The 22,004-nt window shown below is 39.0% G+C and overlaps 1 protein-coding gene across 1 annotated transcript in view; it reads left to right on the top strand.

The window, feature by feature from the left end:
• Nucleotides 1-2,010: 2,010 nt before the first annotated feature.
• LOC124787095 (sphingomyelin phosphodiesterase 4) overlaps nucleotides 2,011-22,004 on the top strand; it is a 205,221-nt gene continuing 185,227 nt past the window's right edge. The window contains exons 1-3 of the mRNA XM_047254312.1: nucleotides 2,011-2,206; nucleotides 2,288-2,587; nucleotides 14,518-14,620. Of these exons, the coding sequence (XP_047110268.1) occupies nucleotides 2,183-2,206; nucleotides 2,288-2,587; nucleotides 14,518-14,620 (427 nt within the window). The 5' untranslated portion in view covers nucleotides 2,011-2,182. The remainder of the gene's footprint in view (nucleotides 2,207-2,287; nucleotides 2,588-14,517; nucleotides 14,621-22,004) is intronic.

The raw sequence follows: 22,004 nt of genomic DNA, 5'->3' as shown, positions 1-22,004 counted from the left end.
CAAAACACAATTACCTTCAGGTAATACATTCATAATCAGGGAATTTTCAAGGTGCCAGTCAATATACGCAAACCAAATAACATTTCTTGTGCTTGAGGAGTTGTCTGCTTGAACGAGGATTTGCCTCGTTGTAATGCATAAATATGAGTATGTGCTGCCATGCTAGTGAACAAATCATCTGGTATATATCTTTTGAAGTATTGCATTGGAGAACACAAGAGAGATTCTTCAAAATTTCGAGCATTGTATGTTTCTGCAATGGTACTTAGTGGCTTGCGTTTCCATTTTATGGATTCTTTAGGTGTCACCATCATGTTGTCACACAGGTTATTCAATTCTGGGTTGTTTTCATTGCATAAAAAGTTCATTTCAGCATCCACCACCTCTCCATCACCTTCATCTTCAGATTTGTGGAGCTTGCCTTTCAAAAAGTGGTACACTGTCATCCTCATCTCCTCTCAAACTAATGTCAGAAACGCCACCATTTTCAATTATGTCCATAATCAAGTCCCAATTTTTCCTCACAGAAAGATAATCCATATTTCTAAGTCAAAAGCCAGCAATATAAAATAAAATCATATGTACAGGTCAGTTATTCTCCTTTCTTGCTGCTGGTACTGAAATTAATGGAAAAATTGCCATACATAACTACCATAGCCATGCAAATATAGCTGACACACATTTTAGGTTATTTTTTCCTATTTTACACCATTAAGGCCCTGTTGTACACAAATGTGTACATTAATCTTGCCTGATACATAACGCAAATATGAACTGATTAAAATAAATGAAAATTCCACTGAAAGAATGTCTAATGTTTCCAAAAGAAGGACACCACACAAAACATTCATAAACAAAACCCACAACGTGACTATTATAGCAATAAAGTCAACATGTAATGGCTTCCCACAGAGAAACAACACCAGAGAGCATATTTTGCCCTGTGGTTCATAGACTGCTCACAAGAGAGCAGCAGCAGCTGGTGCATGGCTAAAAGAAACATACACAAATGTGCAAAGTGAGTTTGGATGCACCTCACATTTCTTGTTAGCGAAATATTAGTGAACAAACTTTATCAACACAATTGTGACCACCAGGTCTGAAAGGGTTAAATAAATATCTTCTAGGCGATCTTGGGTGTGGCCCTGCTGCTGTTCTGATTACACGCTTTTGTGTAATGGATACTTTTTCTCTTAATAATGACTTACCCCAAAACATGCCATATGAAAGCAGAGAGTGAATACAGGCATAGTGGGCTAATTTAATGATATGTTTATCAGCAAAATTTGCAATAACCATAATGGCATAAATAGCTGAACCTAAGCGTTCCAGTAGTTCATCAGTGTGTTTCATCCAGTTCAATTTATCACCAATGCCCACAACCAGAAATATTGAATATTCTGCCTTAGCAACAGCCTTCTTTTCCAAGTCTGTATTTACCGTTACTGTACAGAACTGTATGGTATTTATTGCGTTTCCTCAAAATTTAGTGAGAGTCCATTTGCAGAGTACCACCTAATAATATTCTGAAAGACATTGTTTACAATTTCCTCGGGTAATTCTTGTTTATCGGATGTGACTACTATAGTTGTATCATCAGCAAAAAGAACTAGTATGAATATAGAATGGCAAGTCATTAATATATATTACGAACAATATGCTCTAACTATTGGCAGTTTATGATGCTCGTATGCGATAGTGGAAGGAGCGACATCGTGCATGAAAGTAGCATGTTTTCCAACTTTCGTAATTGACGCAAAAGTTAGTATGATAGAGTGGAAGTGGGGTGTTTCCACATGAAGTTGATTCACAAGTGTGGTACTGTCGAGGGGTGCACGTGTAAAAAATTCATGCCTGTGGAAACTCATCTTGAGATATCATCATCCAGCTATTGTTGCTTGAGGGTCGTTCGAATATAAAGAGTTGGTTTGGCAAATACGGAACCTGTGCAGATACCCGTTAGACTGTGCTGTCTTCGAGAGTCAGGATAAAGTTCTTTGAATTGCAATATGTCTTCCACTTGTACACAATAGTGTTGTGGAGCGCGCCTAATTTAAATGTAAAGGCATTTTAATAGTGGTCTTGTGCACATTGCTGCATAAGAAATCAAGCATATGTATATGTACCACTGCGCATTTCTGTAAACTGTGATAAAGTAAATTGTGTCATAATTTGCGGGCGTATGATGGACATTACTCGAGAAAACGTAAGTTTACGTAAGTTAAAAGTGTTGTCTACAGAGTAAATTTATTAAAATATTCTCGTATAAACTATTAATATTTTACAGGGACGCCTTCAGACTGTCTTTGGACTGCCATTGGAGCAGAGATGCGAAGAACTAGGTAGAATTATGAAGGAATGTACTTTCAAAGAAATGCAGATGGTATATCCATTGATATTGGAAAGTATTTTTGGTTCAGCCGATCATTGTGGATGGGGACTGCATTCGATTTATAAGAATCAAAGTCCGCATGAGTATGAGATAATTTACCACTTCCTTCGGCCTTATGGGCCATTGTTTCACATGTGCTACAGACTCATAAGTGACAACTACTTACGATACGATTTCCCAGTCGCGTGGTTGCCAGTAAGTAAATTATCGTTATGCAAAAATGGTGTGTTTATCGGAAAGATGCAATGTTAGAATTTGTGGTATCACACTTACTTAACTCTACATTTTGTGAGTATAGTGTGTAATATATGGTGCTGTGAGGAATTTAACAGGTATCTGCTTTGGAAAACATGCAAATTTTCAAGTAAAAAATTAATATAACTCAAACATGGTGTGAAGACTTACTGATATATTTTTTTAAAAATCTGTGAGTTTTTGTGTAGAGGAGTCTGGGCTTTTTAATTATGTCTTCCTCTTCAGTAACATTAATGAATTGGTGAGTAAAACTTTTAAAGCCAGTGCTATAACACCAGGCTATAGATCTGTAGTACAGCATCAATTGATTGAAATTCTGTTCAGGCCAACCACCAAACTGCATTTCAAAGCCTTTTATTTCCCTCATTTCAAAACTTATTTCCTCATTCACATTATTTTCTTCTTTTTTAAATTCTTTTAAATCACGAGATTATCTAAAGTATGAATATAGTACCATCATCTATGTATCGTCTTTTTTCTCTCCCAAGAAATTGCGTGAAATTTGAATGCTCGGACGACAAATTGTATTTGGCTTTGTGAGGAACCATCTTTAATCTCTTAGTCTGGCTTGATATGACATGTTGTGAGTGTTCTGTGATATCCTAAATTCTCATTTGCTCTGGAAATAGGCCCTTTTAGTTTTTTTTTTTGTTACATTTTTCTGTTCACTTCTATTCTCGTAAAGCATTTTATGTTGCATTATTGGTTCATGTGAAAATTCCCATATCATTGCGAGATGATCCTTGGTTGAATAAAGGTCAACAATTAGTAGCAACAGCTGTCAGTTGTGAGCTGTCCTTATCACTGTTTGTTGTATGTTGTTTGTAATATCAACTAGTATTTTATAGTATGGGCGTTTTTGGCGTGAGTGAGTCTGTGGCATTTATGGACTGATGTTGAGGATGTTCTTGGTAGAGTTCATTGTATTACTGACCATCAAAAGATGGATGGAACATTCTCACTACGCAATCCATCAGGGTAATGCTAATTGTGAATGGGGGTAGTCAATATATTCTTTAAAGTTTTAACATGTAAAGTTTGTTTTTTGACGTACTTGTAATTTGTTCAGAGGTTTCAAGGTGATTAATGCTGTATGACACTTGATTTTTTATTTATTTATTTATTTTTTTCATTGAATTATTTAAAAATTGTTATTTCGTTCCCCATAATGTTCAGTTATTTTCTCAGGTGCTGCACTACATTGAATCCATGTATACACAGTCAGTGCCTATCTATCTTCTTACTGTGGAAAGCTGTGACTGCTAAGTTTCTACTGACAGCTATAAAATGGTTGTGATAGGTGTAGAACTACTGGTAGCTCAAAACTATCTGCTTCATTGTATCAGACCAGATTATAACTTTCAGCATTTTCATTGAACTCGTTAATTGAATTCTGAAATAAGAGCTTCAACTGTTTCTTGAATGCTTATGGGACCGCTGGTCAGGAAAGCTAGAGTGGTGTAGGAGTAGATACTGCCTTTCTTGAGGAATTATAACTAGTAGTCTAACTCATCGTAGCATAAACAGCTTAAGGACAATGAAACGCACAAGAAGGGACATTGTGTTTACCAGTATAACTTGTAGAATATTACAGTGCTCAGATGAACATTAATTATTTTCCATGTAGCCTTACCAGAATAAGGTCTCATTCTTTGTTGCACACATTACTGACTTGAAGGTGTTGGAGAAGTATGTTTGAGAAATAATTTAAATTTTGTATGCACTATGGTTTCTTGGTGATGTTCCTACCTCTGCTCTGTTGATATTTTAGATATTAGCATTAATTATTTTCCATGTAATGAAGTTGAGTTTAACCATCATGATCTCTCTCTCTCTCTCTCTCCCCCCCCCTCCCCCCCCCCTCCACACACACACACAATTTATTGTAGCATGTTTTTACAGTTTCATAATATTTAGGGTCTAGTAACAGATGGTTAATAACCATCTGTGCAATCTAATATTCAAAATAAGCTCAGAAATTAAATTAAACCAGGCAGTAACAAATCTGTCTTAAGTTTCTTTATTTGATAGAAAGTTGGCATTAACATTTCATTGTTGTCTGTAGTGTAATATTTTGTATGTAATATTTCCTTTTTGTGTGCAGTAAAATGTTATAATAAAGCGGGGCTGTGTTTATAGCTGTACTTTGGATGCAAAACATTCTAAATTTTTCATAAAAAGTTCTCAGTTTACTTGCTGTGTCAAATTCTGATAAAATTCCAAGCTTTCAATGATTACCTCTGTCATCATCGTTCGGGGTAAAAATGACTACCGTGGAGAGGAAAGGCTCCCATTTTTATATGCACTGGATGGCATCTGATTGGCTGTATTATGTTGTGATGTCAGCACTGGGAATATCGTGTACTGAGGTAGCAGTCTCTATGTCCATATATTCTTTTTGGTCTCTTTATCCAGTGTTGCTTGCAGCACCATCCCTCAGATCAGGCGGTGAACTGTGAGAAGCCTTCCTCTGTGCTTTTCCTTTATCGAGTGCATGCTTCCATGGATTGCTAAATGTACAGCCAGTGTTTCTATTGACACTGTCTTCACAAAGTCTTTTAACTGCTTCCCTGATCAGTCCCAGTAGCTGAGCAAGCATTCTCCTTTGTCCAAACACAGTCTTGTGCTTATTTAACAGGCCGTACTTTGCTGCTACTGAACTATGCAAATACGTGTATTTAAGGTGACACTGATGCTCGAGACACCGATTGGTAACAGTCCACACAGACTGACCCACATAATTTTCACCACACTCGCAAGAAATGTTACAAATCCCCGGTGCTGTCAGGCCGAGATTATCCTTGATTGGTCGCAATATTTCTTTAATTTTTGTTGGTAACTGGAAGACTGGTCTGATTCATTTCCTGTTTAGGAGTCTACTTGTATTGGTAGTTTTAGCACCACAGAATGGAAGCCACACTATTTGTTGGTCCTTTTGGCTTGTTTAAATGGCATCACGTCTTCGTTTCCTTGACAGCATGATCATTGGCAGATTACGCGTAGCTTCTAAACACCGTTGTTAGATGATTTATCTCGAGCCGATGCGGCCCTTGTCTGAAGTAGTCCTGACTGTGTTAGCTAATGTGTTCAGCATAGCTCTCATCTGAGTTGGATGGTGAAAGCTATGCCCATTGAGATACAGATCTGTAGGTACCAGTTTTTTTAAATGTAGAATGGCCTTGTCATCCATCTTATTTCTGTTCAGCACACATATCTAAGAGAGGTAACTTCCTGTCCTCCACCTCCACTGTAAATCTTGCTAGGATATCTCCCATTCAAGCTGTCAGTGAACTGATGCAGCACCTCAGGCCATGCAGCCAGATTAAAAATGTATCGTCATCATATTTGAAGAAGCAGAAGGCTGGAAGGGAGCATTGTTCAACACTTGTTTTTCAAAATCTTCCATGAAAAAGTTAGCTATGGCAGGTGACAGTGCTGAACCATGGCTGTTCCATCAGTTGTTAGTAATTTCCATTGTACAAGAAATAAGGGGACCTCAAAGGTTACTGAAATGATTTCAAAATATAAGGGGAGATATGAGCGGCCAAAGCTTTTTATGTATCATCTGCTGGTACGTTTGTAAACAGGGAGAGCACATCAAGTCTGACCATGTCTTCATTGGACCCTATCCTCATCTGCATTATGAGAAGAAACATTTGTAAATTTTTAATGTGATGTCAGCGATGGTTAATTATAGCAGTACCTTGTCTCCTAACTTCCAAAGTTTACAGAAGCTCTCCAGCGAACCTGCAGTGAAGGTGGAGAAAGATGGGAAGTTACCTTTCTTAGATGTGTCTGTTGAACGGAAATCAGATGGATGTACAGGAAATGAATACATACAGATCTGGATCTCAACGGATGTAGCTTTCACCATCCAGAATAGAGCTGTGCTGAACACCTTAGTTCAGAGCCAAGGACTATTTTGGACAATGACCACGTAGGCTCTGAGATCAGTCATCTTACGATGGTGTCCAGAAACAATGGGTATTCTGTCAGTGATATTGGATCAAAGCTGTCAAGTAAACCAAGATGCAATGCTGTTCAAACAAGCCAAGAGGACCAACACGTAGCGTGGCTTTCATTCTATGGTACAATAACTACCAAGATAGGTAGAGTCCTAAACAGGCAAGGGATCACACCAATCTTCCAGCCACCTAGAAAAATTAGAGAGATCTTGCAACCAGTCCCAGGATAATCTCCACCTGAGAATGCCAGGGATTTATAACACTTCTTAAGAGTGTGGCAAAAATTATGTCGGCCGATTTGTACGCACTGTTGCTGAACACCGCGTCCAGCATGTGTCACCTTAAATACAGTTATTTGGATAAATCGGTAGTGGCAGAGCATAGCCCGTTAAACAAGCACAAGATTTGTGTTTGAACAAGCAAGAATACTTGGTCGTGCATCGATCTATTGGGACTCTGTGAACGGGGAAGCAGTTTAAATTAGACTTTGTTAAAACAACTTCAATAGAGACGTGGCCTTTGCACTTAGGAATGCATGGAAGCCTGCACTTCATAAAGAAAAAGCACATAGGAAGACTTCTTGTGGTTTACCGCCTGATGTGAGGGCTGGCGCTGCAAGCAAGCTAGATAGAGAGCAGAAACAACATATTTGAATGTAGAGAGTGCCACATGGGAACAAGCCATTTCTGAGTTGACCGTGACTTAATTCAGCCAATCAGATGCTGTCTTGTGGATATAAAGTGGGAGCCTTGCCAGTCAAGACAGTCAGTTTTATCCCCGCATAAAGATGTTGGAGGCTGTTATTGAAAGCTTGAAATTTTATCAGAACTTGACACAGCAAGCAAACCTAGAACTTTTTGTGAAAGGACTCAGTTGCAAAATCTTCGTAGCCACATTATAAATTTTGTTTAATGTTGTGTTCACTTACTTACTACAACCTAAGAGAGTTGTGCATGTAAACTGCCACACTTCCTTCTATCAGTTTGCACCTACAGCAAAAAGAATTAGTTTTGTACCTTTTGAGTGTGCCCGTTCAATTTTTGAGGTATCCTGATGATACTCTGTTGATCAGAGCTGATTGACAATTGTTTCATGTAATATCTTTGTTTCATAAAGAGCATGTAACAGCACATAATTTGTATTTAATATGCCTTAAAATTGTGAAGAGATATTTTTAAGCAGTGTAGATTATATAATCAATTGACAGATCTTTTCATTTCTATTTGGCATGTGACAGGTTATCAATCAGTGAGGTGAAGCTACGGTTATTGAGTAGTCCTGTCTAGGTTACTTGAAATAACAGGGTTGCCACAGGTTCTGGAAATCAGGGAATATCATGGAATTTCAAACACATCAGGGAAATTTGAAAAAAAAAAGAAAAAAACACTGGAAAAATTTCATTTTTTGTCTAAGATGAAATGGTTTGTTTACTGAGATGTTGTGCATCGTTGCTGGCTTGGTGTAGCTGAGTTACAGGTGCCATTTCCCTACTCACTCATTACTACTGCTTCTCCCCTTCCTACCACTCCCCTCAGCTTGCAGTTAGTGCTGCCACTACTTCTTGGTGCTAGCCTGGCAGCTGCTGATGAGAGGCAGGAAGGCATGAGGAGTGGTTTGTTTGGATCTGATTGTGAGACTGTAGACGCAATGGCCAGAGGCGGTGGTCGTGTGTCCATGACTTTGTGTGTGTGTGTGTGTGTGTGTGTGTGTGCACACTCTCGTTTTCTGTCAAACGCTATGCCTGAAAATTTAGTTGTGAGAGTGCGATTGTCTTTTCTATGTGCCTGTTTGTGGCTCAGCAATCATATTCATGGTGAATTGCTACCTGTCCTCGTTATTATTAATTCTCAGAGTATTTGAACAAGTTATCTGTTGCATGGATTGATCACCATGGTCTCATTTCATCTACATGCTCTCTGTGGCTCATGAATAGCTGGCCACACGAGTGGATTTCTGTGAGGGGCCAAAACTGCAGGCCATTTCTGAGGGTATCTGTAATGGATCGGGCCTGCCAATCTAAAGCCATTTAGGTCCCACTTATGTGCAGGCACCGCCCGTCGAATTTAGCCTCACCAATCTGCCCAAAAAGGTGGGAATTTAAGGAGATGGGACCTGGATAAACTGAAAGAACCAGAGGTTGTACAGAGTTTCAGGGAGAGCATAAGGGAACAATTGACAGGAATGGGGGAAAGAAATACAGTAGAAGAAGAATGGGTAACTTTGAGGGATGAAGCAGTGAAGGCAGCAGAGGATGAAGTAGGCAATAAGACGAGGGCTAGTAGATATCCTTGGGTAACAGAAGAAATATTGAATTTAATTGATGAAAGGAGAAAATATAAAAATGCAGTAAATGAAGCAGGCAAAAAGGAATACAAACGTCTAAAAAATGAGATCGACAGGAAGTGCAAAATGGCTAAGCAGGCGTGGCTAGAGGACAAATGTAAGAATGTGGAGGCTTATCTCACTAGGGGTAAGATAGATGCAGCCTACAGGAAAATTAGAGAGACCTTTGGAGAAAAGAGAGCCACTTGTATGATTATCAAGGGCTCAGATGGAAACCCAGTTCTAAGCAAAGAGGGGAAAGCAGAAAGGTGGAAGGAGTATATAGAGGGTCTATTCAAGGGCGATGTACTTGAGGACAATATTATGGAAATGGAAGAGGATGTAGATGAAGATGAAATGGGAGATACGATACTGCATGAAGAGCTTGACAGAGCACTGAAAGACGTGAGTCGAAACAAGGCCCCGGGAGTAGACAACATTCCATTAGAACTACTGACAGCCTTGGGAGAGCCAGTCCTGACAAAACTGTACCATCTGGTGAGCAAGATGTACGAGACAGGCGAAATACCCTCAGACTTCAAGAAGAATATAATAATTCCAATCCCAAAGAAAGCAGGTGTTGACAGATATGAAAATTACCGAACTACCAGTTTAATAAGTCACGGCTGCAAAATACTAACACAAATTCTTTACAGACGAATGGAAAAACTGGTAGAAGGCGACCTCGGAGAAGATCAGTTTGGATTTCGTAGAATTATTGGAACGCGTGAGGCAATACTGACCCTACGACTTATCGTAGAAGAAAGATTAAGGAAAGGCAAACCTACGTTTATAGCATTTGTAGACTTAGAGAAAGCTTTTGACAATGTTGACTGGAATACTCTCTTTCAAATTCTAAAGGTGGTAGCGGTAAAATACAGGGAGCGAAAGGCTATTTACAATTTGTACAGAAACCAGATGGCAGTTATAAGAGTCGAGGGGCATGAAAGGGATGCAGTGGTTGGGAAGGGAGTGAGATAGGGTTGTAGCCTCTCCCCGATGTTATTCAATCTCTATATTGAGCAAGCAGTAAAGGAAACAAAAGAAAAATTTGGAGTAGGTATTAAAATCCATGGAGAAGAAATAAAAACTTTGAGGTTCGCCGTTGACATTGTAATTCTGTCAGAGACAGCAAAGGCCTTGGAAGAGCAGTTGAATGGAATGGACAGTGTCTTGAAAGGAGGATATAAGATGAACATCAACAAAAGCAAAACAAGGATAATGGAATGTAGTCGAATTAAGTCGGGTGATGCTGAGGAATTAGATTAGGAAATGAGACACTTAAAGTAATAAAGGAGTTTTGCTATTTGGGGAGCAAAATAACTGATGATGGTCGAAGTAAAGAGGATATAAAATGTAGACTGGCAATGGCAAGGAAAGCGTTTCTGAAGAAGAGAAATTTGTTAACATCGAGTATAGATTTAAGTGTCGGGAGGTCGTTTCTGAAAGTATTTGTATGGAGTGTAGCCACGTATGGAAGTGAAACATGGACAATAAATAGTTTGGACAAGAAGAGAATAGAAGCTTTCGAAATGTGGTGCTACAGAAGAATGTTGAAGATTAGGTGGTTAGGTCCCGTAACTAATGAGGAGGTACTGAATAGGATTGGGGAGAAGAGAAGTTTGTGGCACAACTTGACTAGAAGGGATCCGTTGGTAGAACATGTCCTGAGGCATCAAGGGATCACAAATTTAGCATTGGAGGGCAGCGTGGAGGGTAAAAATCATAGAGGGAGACCAAGAGATGAATACACTAAGCAGATTCAGAAGGATGTAGGTTGCAGTAGATACTGGGAGATGAAGGAGCTTGCACAGGATAGATTAGCATGGAGAGCTGCATCAAACCAGTCTCAGGCATGAAGACCACAACAACAACAATCTGCCCAAAGGCCAGCTCAGTTTGTGTGTGGTGTAATGCAGCAGATTTTCATGCTTTATCCGTGGACACAGGACTGCGATCCTCTTCAGGACTGCGGTCCTCTTCAGCAGACCAGTGGCCATGGGCTCTGGACTTCAGGTATTGCAACTGTCTCACTGCAAGTATGTTGTGTAGTGTGGTGTTTTATAGAAATTTTATTTGTTCTAGTATATGTTGGCACTTAAAAAGTAGTTTGTGTTGGAAAGTATGAACAATAAGAAGAAGAAAATAGTCAGTCACAGGCAGTTTGTACGCTCTATACTCAGACATTTCTCAAAAGAAAATCCCAAAATACCTGTAAAATAATAGATATAACTCAGTGGGTAATAACCAACAATAACGAACATAATAGAAGCAAATTTTATTAGCGGTCGCGTACAGTGTTGGTTTCCGCTATTCTTCCCCACCTTATGTGCTTCTTTCAAGAAGCTTACTTTTTTCAAAGGTTATTTCTGAAATCAGTGAAGGTATTTTAAATCTGTCTTGCGACTCCAAGGAAGTGCGCATTTTTATCACCAGATGCATTTCATTGTATTGGAATAAAATAACATCAGTGGTCTTAATGAAACACATGTACCATTTGGCTTGCTTTCTCCATCTAAAAACAACTCGTTACAGAGGATGTTGATGTTAGTACTTAAGATTTTTGCTTACATAAGACTTGTCTTGAAATCGGGGAAATATCAAGGAATTTCACTTGGGGAAACTTGTGGCAACCGTGAATGATTTTAGTGATGAGCTGTTAAAGTAGGTTTGTACCTCATATTAGTTTTTGGGTTTGCTGCCAATTAAACTGTCCCGTCTTGCAGTATTTAGACGACTGGCCTATTCAGCTTCATGTGCCTTGAACAGTGGTCTTGTGTGCTTACTGGCTGGACTCCAACAGGAATGTGAGGTACAAAACTTCAATTCCTATTGTCTGTTATGTCCTTTCATACATATTTATTTTCCTGTGCCCCATTGTCTGTGTTGAAGTTACATTTCAGTATTTTCCAACTCCGAAGTGAGATGTCCAGCGAAATCTTAATGAACATATCACAAATCATTTCCCACTGTAGTAGATATGAAATTAAATGGTCAACTCACTTAATGACTTTAAAAGAAACAATAAACGCTGTTGATTGATCAGTCACAACAAGAAAACTTCATAAATCAAACCATTTTCCTGCTGCATTTTGGTGCAGGCTGTTACGTCTCAGTTAGCAAGATGATAACATCGATGAAAAATACTTTGGGAAGTGCGTGGAATACGACATGTGACACCTGCAAAAAATGTTGCTGTCAAACTAACCTGTGAGCAGTGTATTAGGAGGCATCATCAGGGACCAACAGGGAAACTGTAAGACTGCGATAGTGCAAAGACTTGAACACTTACACAAAATGAGCATAGGCTGAGTAAAAAAGACTCTGCCTTGTGTTAGGATGCAATTGACTACAGAGTCAGTGTGGTTGAACCAGAAAAGCTAAGACTTCAGAGGTACTGCCCAACGTGTGCAACACTTGTGCCTCTTATGTGGTTTCAGTTGCCTGAGACTGCAGTCGTTTGTGCGAGTTGCGTTTGTGTGTGTGTGTGTGTGTGTGTGTGTGTGTGTGTGTGTGTGGTTTACAAAGGCCTGAATGGCCGAAAGCTATAATTGTGTGAATCTTTTTGTTGTGCCTATCTGCGACTCAGCATCTCCACTATATGATGAGAAGCAACTTTCCTTCTCTAATATTGTTACATTCTATCCTGGATTTTCCATTGTTTGACTTGTGCTACTTATGGTATAGTTGCCAATTGACCCCTGAGAAAGGACCAGTGAAGTCCACATGTGCTGTAACATGGGCCATGAAGAACATTTTTGTAGCATAGCTGTCTTGTTGTGGGCGCACTGCTTGATAGTGTGATTAATTATTACCAATAGAAACATCGCTTTCATGTGTGACATCTCTGCTTGGAGTGTATCTCCTGCAGAATGTGTTCTTACAATGATGGTACAATTACTATATGGCAGTCCCAATCTTCTGTAGCTAACAGTAGGATATCTTCTACAATGTTGATGCTATCATGAAGTGTGAAATACATCTGGAGTGCTTGGTCTGACCCCATGGGAAAACATTGCTGTCATCCATGATGGGCTTCTGGAATTACTCTGCATAATAATGGATCTTCAATTGTAACTGCTGTGACTTCCTGTTCTGTCAAAGGAAATTTGTTGAGAGTATGCTGAAAGTTCTGGTCCAATGCAAAACTGATTGCCTCCTTGTCAAAGTTAATGTCAGGACCCACTGTTAACCATGACAAAGCTTCCGCATTTGCTTGCTGTGAGGTGGGCATGTAGTGAATGTCGTAGCAGTAATTACTCAGAAACAAGATGCAGCACTGTAAAAGCTGTAAGATTCTGTTAGGGAGCTTGGACCAAAGCAAACAATGAGATGAGTGGCTTATTGTCTGTAAGGAGGTGGCATTTAATTCTGTACAAGAAAACATGCAACATTTTCGCTCCTTATATGATTGCAAGTGCCGCCTCCTCAATCTGAGACTAATTTCTCTTTGCTTAGAGATGAATGCAGTAGGCAACTCTCGGCCATTGATATTTCTGAGATAGATCACAATGCTAGCACTGTACGGAGATGGATTACTGGCCAGTGTCAAAGGTTTGCCAGGGGTGAATGTGACCAAACAAGGGACAGAGCAGCGGTTTTGCTTTAGTTTCTACAGTGCTAGCCCATATGCCTCTAACCAAACAAAATTTCACTCCTTTCTTGCAAAAGTGATTCAATGGATGACTAAGGTGAGCATCCCATGGAGAATTTTGCATATGGATTCATATTCTCCAAAACTGACTAACTCCTGATATTCTAGGGAACTGGCAAATTTTCTATAGCTGCAAAATGCTCTGCAATTGGTACTAGACCATCCTTTCTTAACACATGCCCTATGTACTGCACTCTAGGAGCAATAATCTGCAACACAGTATATTTTCCAGCAGTTGCTAACAAGCTGCTTGCTAATTTGGCAAATGCTGTTCTCTCATGGAGCCAGTGACTCAAATGTCATCCAAATTCTTGACACAGAGCAGAATTTCTTTGATAAGTTGCCCAAGGAAATGCTGGAACATTCCTAGAGCTGAAGCTACCCCGAATGGCAAACGGTGAACTGGTACATCCCACCCTTGTTGCTGACTGTTACTTCTCAAATAACAAGGTGGTAGCACTTGGAAGGAGTGCAGAGTACCACAACGTGCTTGAAAAAAACATATGGTGTCAACCTAACTGGAGAGCTAAGAGTCACAGTCAAGGATAAACATGGAAACTTAAGAGCTTAATTGTGCGAAGAATTTAACCCTTATGGAAAGTGAGCATTGGCCAAGTACAAAAGATATGGGTTTGTGATAGTTTGTAACTAACTTCAGTGTCTGTGTTTGACCAAGAAAGCTAAGACTCCGGAGGCACTACCCAATGTGCATGACATTCCATGAATCCTTCGACTGCAAACATCATCTTCATCTGATGTACATGAGTCTGGTGGTGATACTGAAGACACTGTTAAATGCATAATATTGTCAAATTAGTATAACTGCATTAATTTCATCAGGGAGCAGAGATTGTATATTACATTACAGTCATTAAACGTTGTTTAAATCTCATTCTTACATGTATAGAAAATGTCTAATTTTGTTTTAGGTAAGCTTACGGCAGATCATTGAGGATGGTGGAGTGCCACAGTTGTATGTTGGAAAAATACAAATAGATCCAAATACACGAACACGTGTATCAGTCGTGTTGAGTATCCTTTTAGTTTTTCTGCAAGTATTGGTTTATTGTGGAAGTGTTGTAAGAAATGCAGAGATTGGGCTTCTTTGTGTACCATAAATTACAGAATACTGTGTTTGTCTATGTGTAGCATAGTAAGTCAATTTATTTTTGTCATAAATATAGCACAGTCACTATTTTATAAGGCATACTTGTGTACACCAACAAAACTGCCCAACACACTTATCATTAATGCATGAAACTGAAATAATTAATTTTGAAGACTTTTTTGATTTTCAGTGTGACTGATTGAGATTGTGAATGCGTTTATAGCCTACGCCTAAGCCACAGAAAATTAAGTGGCCTAATTATGATGGGCAAGCTGTGATTCCTTTAAAAGAGACATAGCTATATTCCTCCCCTGGTCTGAGCGTGTGCCCTCTAAAAGCCTTTGTTGTTAATAAAATGTTATATCTATTCTTCCTTTCTTTCATGGCCTGGTCAGGATTACCACTACTACTGCACCTCGCAACGCGTGTTAGTTATTTTTAACAGGCATGGCAATGGTTGACAAGAAGAAAAGGGTGGTAACAAAAGTCTATGGGGTGAATTTTGATATGAATGGATTTGATAATATTAAATCAATGACATAGTGAACTTCTTATAACACACTTTCCCTGAATCACAACAGTTTTACAGTTGAAAAACTGATAAATGAAGGGATTGAATAATAGCTTCAAAACTGGTATTCATTTTTACTTAAAATAATGGATAATATATGGCCCAAGAAAGTTGTGATAAGACTTTTTTATTCCAGAGGATGCACAGAAAAGTAAATGTCACCACTGAAAAATTGCAGGATTTGTTATAGCCAGTGCAAATGTGCTGTACCTTAGGACAAAACTTTATAAACTACCATTGTTTATTGATGGAAGTGAGACCTGATGTATTATGTCTATGTCATGACTGGCTAGCCCAACCACAAATAGAATACTATGGGCATATTGAATAACTGGAAATGGTGAAAGCATGGTTAGAGAAACTTCTGCCCATGGTAGTGTGTGTATGTATGCAGATAGAAAGCTAAGTGCTAAGAAAACTGATGTAACTCTGTGTGGGCTTGGCTCTAGAATTGCCTTGTCTGGGGCTACTAGATGCAAACTTCATCAGCAAAATGGGAAGCTGTTTGTGTCATCTAGTGCGCTTAGGAGCAAAAATTGCCTTATGTGGATACTTCAGCATTCAGATTGGGTAAGGTAGTGACAAAGAAAGAGCTTCTGTGATCTTAGTAAGCAGCTATGGACTATTTGTGGCAAGTTATTTACCAACAAGAGATGTTGTATGTCTTCATACAGCTGTCATGAACCTACAGAGTTGGGGCTACAAAGTAAGTGTGGTTGACCCTTTGCATGCAAATCACATTGCAGTAACCATGAAGCTATGGACAGGCTCAGTAAGCACACAACCCAACAAATTCCCAACTGGCTTTCAAATTATGTCTTTGGAAGTAAGATTATTGTAAAGAAAAATTTAGTTGATTTCAAAAGTGCAGTGTCATTCTACAGATTGGCATGGAATGTCTGAAGAACTGAAATGATATGTTGTTTCATGTTCCAGGCTCCTAAAGCCAAATTTGATGAAAATGTTCCACCAAAACTCAAGAGAGATGCATTTGCCAAGTCAAAATACACACAGAAAATTGTCAAAGTAAAGAGCTGGTATACCTCTAGATTAGTTTTAAAAAATGCATTGTATGACTACTAATTGATAAAGCCAAAGCTACTGGGGATATTGCCATTGAGGATAGACTATACTGCAATTATTTAGAGTCCAAAAGGATGTGTGGAATAGAAGTAGAAAAAGCAAAGAAGGAAAAAAATTTCAGATTTATGGGAGAAGCTCACAGATTCTTGCAAGGCAGCTGGGATCTGGTTAATGAACATAGGCAAAAACCCATCTCTCACTCTGCTTCTTGTGGTCCAGATGAAGTTGATGAATATTGTATAAACATAGTGGAAAGCACAGTAGACAAAATTCCAGAGTTTGGAACAGATCCTGCAGTTGCTGTGAAATTTGGAAATAAATGCAGCATGGTAATATGGAAGGGAGTGTATCCAAAAGACACAATGAAAATAGTAAACAAATTACAAACACTCAGGGAGTCCTGATATTTACAACATGTCCTGTACTATTTTAAACAGAGTAATGTGTGAAACTGCTCAATCACTGACAGCAGTAATAAATGAATGCCTCCATTCCAATGAATTTCCAGACTTCCTGAAAGTAGCATCTACAGTAGCACTTTACGAAAAAGGTAATCCTCATGAAATGTCAAGCTGCAGGTCTAAATCTATAATACCAGTGATGGAGTCCATAATGAGAGGTCAGCTATGAGGTTATTTTGAAGGAAATAACCTCTTTTACGATATGCAGCACAGCTTTCAGAAGGGCAAGTCAATGACAACTGCAGTACTTAGTTGCAAATATAAGTTAGGGTTTTGAAGGAAAGGAATCTATAGCAGTGTTACTTTGTGACCTTAGTAAAGCATTTGATTGTGTCCCACATAAGGCCCTTCTCAGCAAGTTAAAATCATGTGTTCTAAAAACTCAAATCCTACTTAAATAACAAGTGGCAGATTGTATCGGTTCAGTGAGCAGACTCAGGTGAAATGAAATAAAAACATGTTGTGCCTCAGATTTCACAGAGATCTATAATAGGGCCTCTGTTCGTAATTTTCTTTAAGGACACCGACTCCAATGGGCACTCCTTACAGTTTGCAGATGATACAATTGCCGTGTTCACACAAAGACAAATCTTTGGACTTGCAGATAGAGTTGATTAACAGAGCACTCACTTTAAAGACAGTACACATATTGATTAACTAAGACACAGCACTGCTTCCCAATGGTGACCCTAAAATTATTTAATGCTCTACTTAAGAATATTTAATCATTACCATTCGAACTATTAGAACTAAAATGTGTGTATTGAAAGAGCAACCTTTGTACAGTATTATAGAATACTTCTCTGGTAATAGAATAATGTCTACATGAGCTGCAACTCAGTGCCAATAAAAACAGCAGCAACCCTGTTATTTTGCTAAACTATGTTCTAATGTTGATTGTCTTATAATTTTAAAGTATGCTGTAATCTAGTTCTTAACTTTGTTTTCTACAGTATCCATTTTAGTATCATTGTTTAGATTGCAATATTGTATTTGTTTTATTGTAGTAATATTGTAGTAAATGACAGAATTGGTAATAATAGTAATAATAAGACTGTAACATCTGACAACTGGACATATTCCAAATTGCAAGGAGAATATTAAATTGTGACTAAATCCATCAGCAACTTATAATGACTTTTGTTTGGAGCTGATGGAAGCCAAAATTTTAGCTGCTAAGAGGCGCTGCAAGTATTTTGTAAAAAATGTTGAAGTTGCACATTTTTCCCATGTGAAGAACAGTTTATAACAGCTGTTTGTAGTGCCCTGCCTGTATAGCATGCGACTCGGCAAATCACTCACGGAGCAGCGTATAGCAGAATTATTCGGAGTTCACAGACATCAGTTTTAAGCACCTAAAGCCTGGTTTATCATGGAACGAATGGAAGTGAACATGTACGAATGAGCATTTGCAGAAAATTCACTAATATGGATAGAATCGTGTATACTAGAGGGAACGGAAGAGAACACAAGGTGGGGAACATTGCGTATGAAAACTGTGTTATTAGTTTTTAGTTTTTGGAGCTAATATTCAGCATACAGGATACAATTTTATCTTGTTAGAGCCAGAATGCGAAACTTTGCTGTTCAATAAGGGTTATTTTGCATGGCAAGCTCACTGTTCTTGATGGATAATGTAAAATGGTGCAGAGGAGGAAGAATTTAAGTGTCTCAACTTGTATGGAACCATGACATGCGTGGAGATCGTGCTTCTTACTCGGAATTGCATCCATCTCTACTTAGCACTGGTCCAAAATTTTCCTTGTATGTCACTGCCATTTTTCCCTGGCTTCTCATTACCATTGAGGGGAAATTTATAAACACTAATTACTGATGTTGAGCATCATCTCAAGAGGTGACACAGTTAGCGTTCGTTTCCACTATGCGTGTAAGGTCTAATGGTCATATTATTAAAAATAAAAAAAAATAAAATATGGAAATCGTCTAGTGGCAAAGTGTGCGCTTTGTGATCCACAGAGCGCAGGATCAAATCTCGTTTCGACCACGGCTTTTTCACTATGACTTTTAATTGAACATTCACTTCTCACAGATGTTGGAGTGGCCACGAAAGACCTGTGGTTCGGATTCCATGTTAAACGGCAGGTCTCCATTTTCCAGTTAGGTAACTAGGAAAGATTAGGGACATGTAAGTAGCTGCAGTGGCATCCAGTTGAAAGACTGCAAGAGGCCTTTTGGATACACCAGACTGAATTCTCTTTTTCTCGTGCTTGTTAACTTATTTGCTCCAGTGAAAATTTGGTTTAAGCTATACAGACATTTTTTTTGAATAACTTCATTTCGACAATTCATTTCTTGCACATGTAATTCTGATAAAAGTGGCTAGCAGAGAAAATAAAATTATTGCAGTGTTTGATGTCTCAGATGACTTCCATCAATGAGGACTCGTAATGTGTTGAAATGAAATGTGTCTTGCTGTACTACATTTTATAACAATTCTTGTAGGCCATTCCTTATAATAACGTTTGAATGTTGTACGTTTGACTGTTACCGAAACAGTTCTTTGTTTATTCCCTGTAGTCATCACAAAAACGCAAAGTCTCTATTGGACGACAGAAACAAAAACTTTTCTTGCACCAGGCACACCAGACAAAGGAAAAATTGATGCAGTCAGTCACTTAGGAGTAACCTCTAGTTTTATTTAGACAGAACTGGGATGGAGTCAGAAATGGTCCCGGTTGTTGTTCTGCATATTGCGCTGCATACCTGGCATACTTGATCAAATTCGTAAAACGTGGCGAAGAAAACTGGTATTTCACAAATGACTGGAGCTTAAGAATACTGTTCCGCTGATAGACCTGAAATGAGAGAGAGGTATCAGAAATTATGTTGTCTAATAATTTTCTGAAAAATGCTTGTGACTGTCGAAAAAATTCATTATCGAGAGGTTGAATCGCACTAGTAGTGGCAGGTGGGATCCACATTATATCTACAGATTTTTCATCGTCCTCCGCAAAAAAACAGATGCATCATTACATCCAGACCATGAATCCAACAAAAGCAATGAATTAGCCTTTGCAGATGGCAGGAATACATTTTGAACAAAATGTTGAAAATTATTTTCTCCCATTTTTCCAGATTTTGATATGTTTGATTACAAGATTTTTGCAACTAAACAGTCCATTTTTTTAATTTTTGGTCATAATTTGCCTTGCGGTTCTTGAAGACAGAGATACAGCTGTGGAAACAGTAAACCATTCATACTTATCACTGGCATTATCGTATATGAATGTGTCATTGCATTCATTGATTGGGCAACTGACTCCATCTTTTTTTTCGCCCTGAAATGATAAAGTGCAGTGAGAACAGAGTTCTTTCACAAAACATGACTGATCAGCATTATAAACAGAAGTTGTGGGGATAAACAGCAAGTTTCATCTTTACGTCAGCTATGAATTTCTCTATAGTATTGGCTATCACTGGCAGCTGTTCTACACTTTTACGTGACGTAAACTTGGTAACTTTGCGACTTCCTATTCTGTACAATTTCTTGAACCTGCGTAGCAAGGAAGACAAAACCTGGAAATTAGCAGTGTTCATGTCAGATGCAATTTGGAGGGCCCAGTCTTGTAGATATCCATCGGTAACACTGCATAGCCTCTCATAAGCAGTTCTAAATATTTCAAACAGTTTTTCATTCAGATGGTTTTGGGTTTCCGTTTGGCGTATATTTCTTACTTCATGTAATTCATTCCTCCATTTGTACAGGTCATGCTCCAATTTTACGAAATGAAAATGCCTTTGAACACTGCATAACTTCAAGCATTTTTCCCTGCTTTGTTTAACCAATATTTCACTGCATTTTCTTTGTCACTGAAAGCTGTTGCAGTACGTGTGTGTGTGTGTGTGTGTGTGTGTGTGTGTGTGTGTGTGTGTCTTTTAAAGACTTGGAAGGTATTCTTCATCAGAACTGTTACTGGCACAACTGATGTCACCTGAACCACAATTCATGGATCGTCGCAGTTATTTCCTATTTCTTCTAACGTATCCACAATTTCAAACGAAATGTTGATATTATTCGTATGAATGTCAAGGAACTCGACTAACAAATGATGCATACAGTGTTTGCATAAAAAGGAGAGAAACCGGTCTTTTGCTTGCTAATGCGACTGTACTTCGTAGGGTGTGCTCACCCAGGGGGATTGGTGGTGGAGGGTGTCTGGCTGAAAATGCAAGGCAAGCCAGTCGCCTGTGGGCTCTTGTCTTGCCAGCGTCGCGTGTTGAGTGGACACGTCGCAGAGTCGTTGGTCGTGGCGCAAATGCTCGAGCAATGTTATGCCATAAAGTTTTGTGTGAAACTAGGAAAATTGGGTACAGAAACATTGGGTATGTGTCGACAAGCCTACGGCAATTATTGCCTGTCAAAATCCCAAGTTTTCAGGTGGATGAAGAGCTTTAAAGAGGGCCAAGACAGCGTAGAGGATGAGGACTGCTCCAAACACCCGCCAAGCAGCAAAACTGATGAAAACATCGACCCCGTGCACGTTTTATTGAACACTGATCGTCAGATGAGTGTCAGGGTGATAGCAGACGACCTCAGACTTGATAAAATAACATTGTACATTGCCACCAAAGCATTATCGAAGAGGAAAATCTGTGCCAAGATGGTCCCAAAGATTTTGTCAGGTGTTCAAAACAAAACATGTGTGGCTGCCTGCCAAGACAATCTCCAGAGCATTGAAGCTGATCCAGAATTTTTAGATAACATTACCACTGGAGATGAAACCTTGGTGTTCGAGTACGACCCGGAGACAAAGCACATGACTGCCGAAGGGCACACCACAGCATCCCCACGTCCAAAAATGCTCGCATTCGCAACGCGAAGGTGAAGGCCAGGCTTATTTTGTTTTTTTGACGTTAGGCGCGTGGTTCATCATGAGTTTGTGCGCCAAGGCCAAACTGTCAATAGTGCTTTTTATTGCAAAGTGCTCAAGAGGCTGGAAGCAAGGGTCCATCGTGTGAGGCCAGCCATTGCCATCCTGGACTCAGCGTTCACGGCAGCATTTGAAACATGGAAACCTTACATGCAGCTGAATGTTGACTCTCAAAGGTCATACATTGAAGAGTACTAAGTTGTTGTAGCAATAACTACAATAAATTTTGATTCACAAGCTCAGCCTCGTTACTTTTTATACAAACCCTGTATGTCCTCAGGAGAAATAGGTGATTTCGGCT

The sequence above is a fragment of the Schistocerca piceifrons genome, chromosome 1 (assembly GCF_021461385.2).
Source record: "Schistocerca piceifrons isolate TAMUIC-IGC-003096 chromosome 1, iqSchPice1.1, whole genome shotgun sequence".
NCBI classification, from domain to species: Eukaryota; Metazoa; Arthropoda; class Insecta; order Orthoptera; family Acrididae; genus Schistocerca; species Schistocerca piceifrons.
The sequence above is the reverse complement of the archived record's forward strand: the minus strand, read 5'-3'. Positions and strand labels throughout refer to the sequence as shown.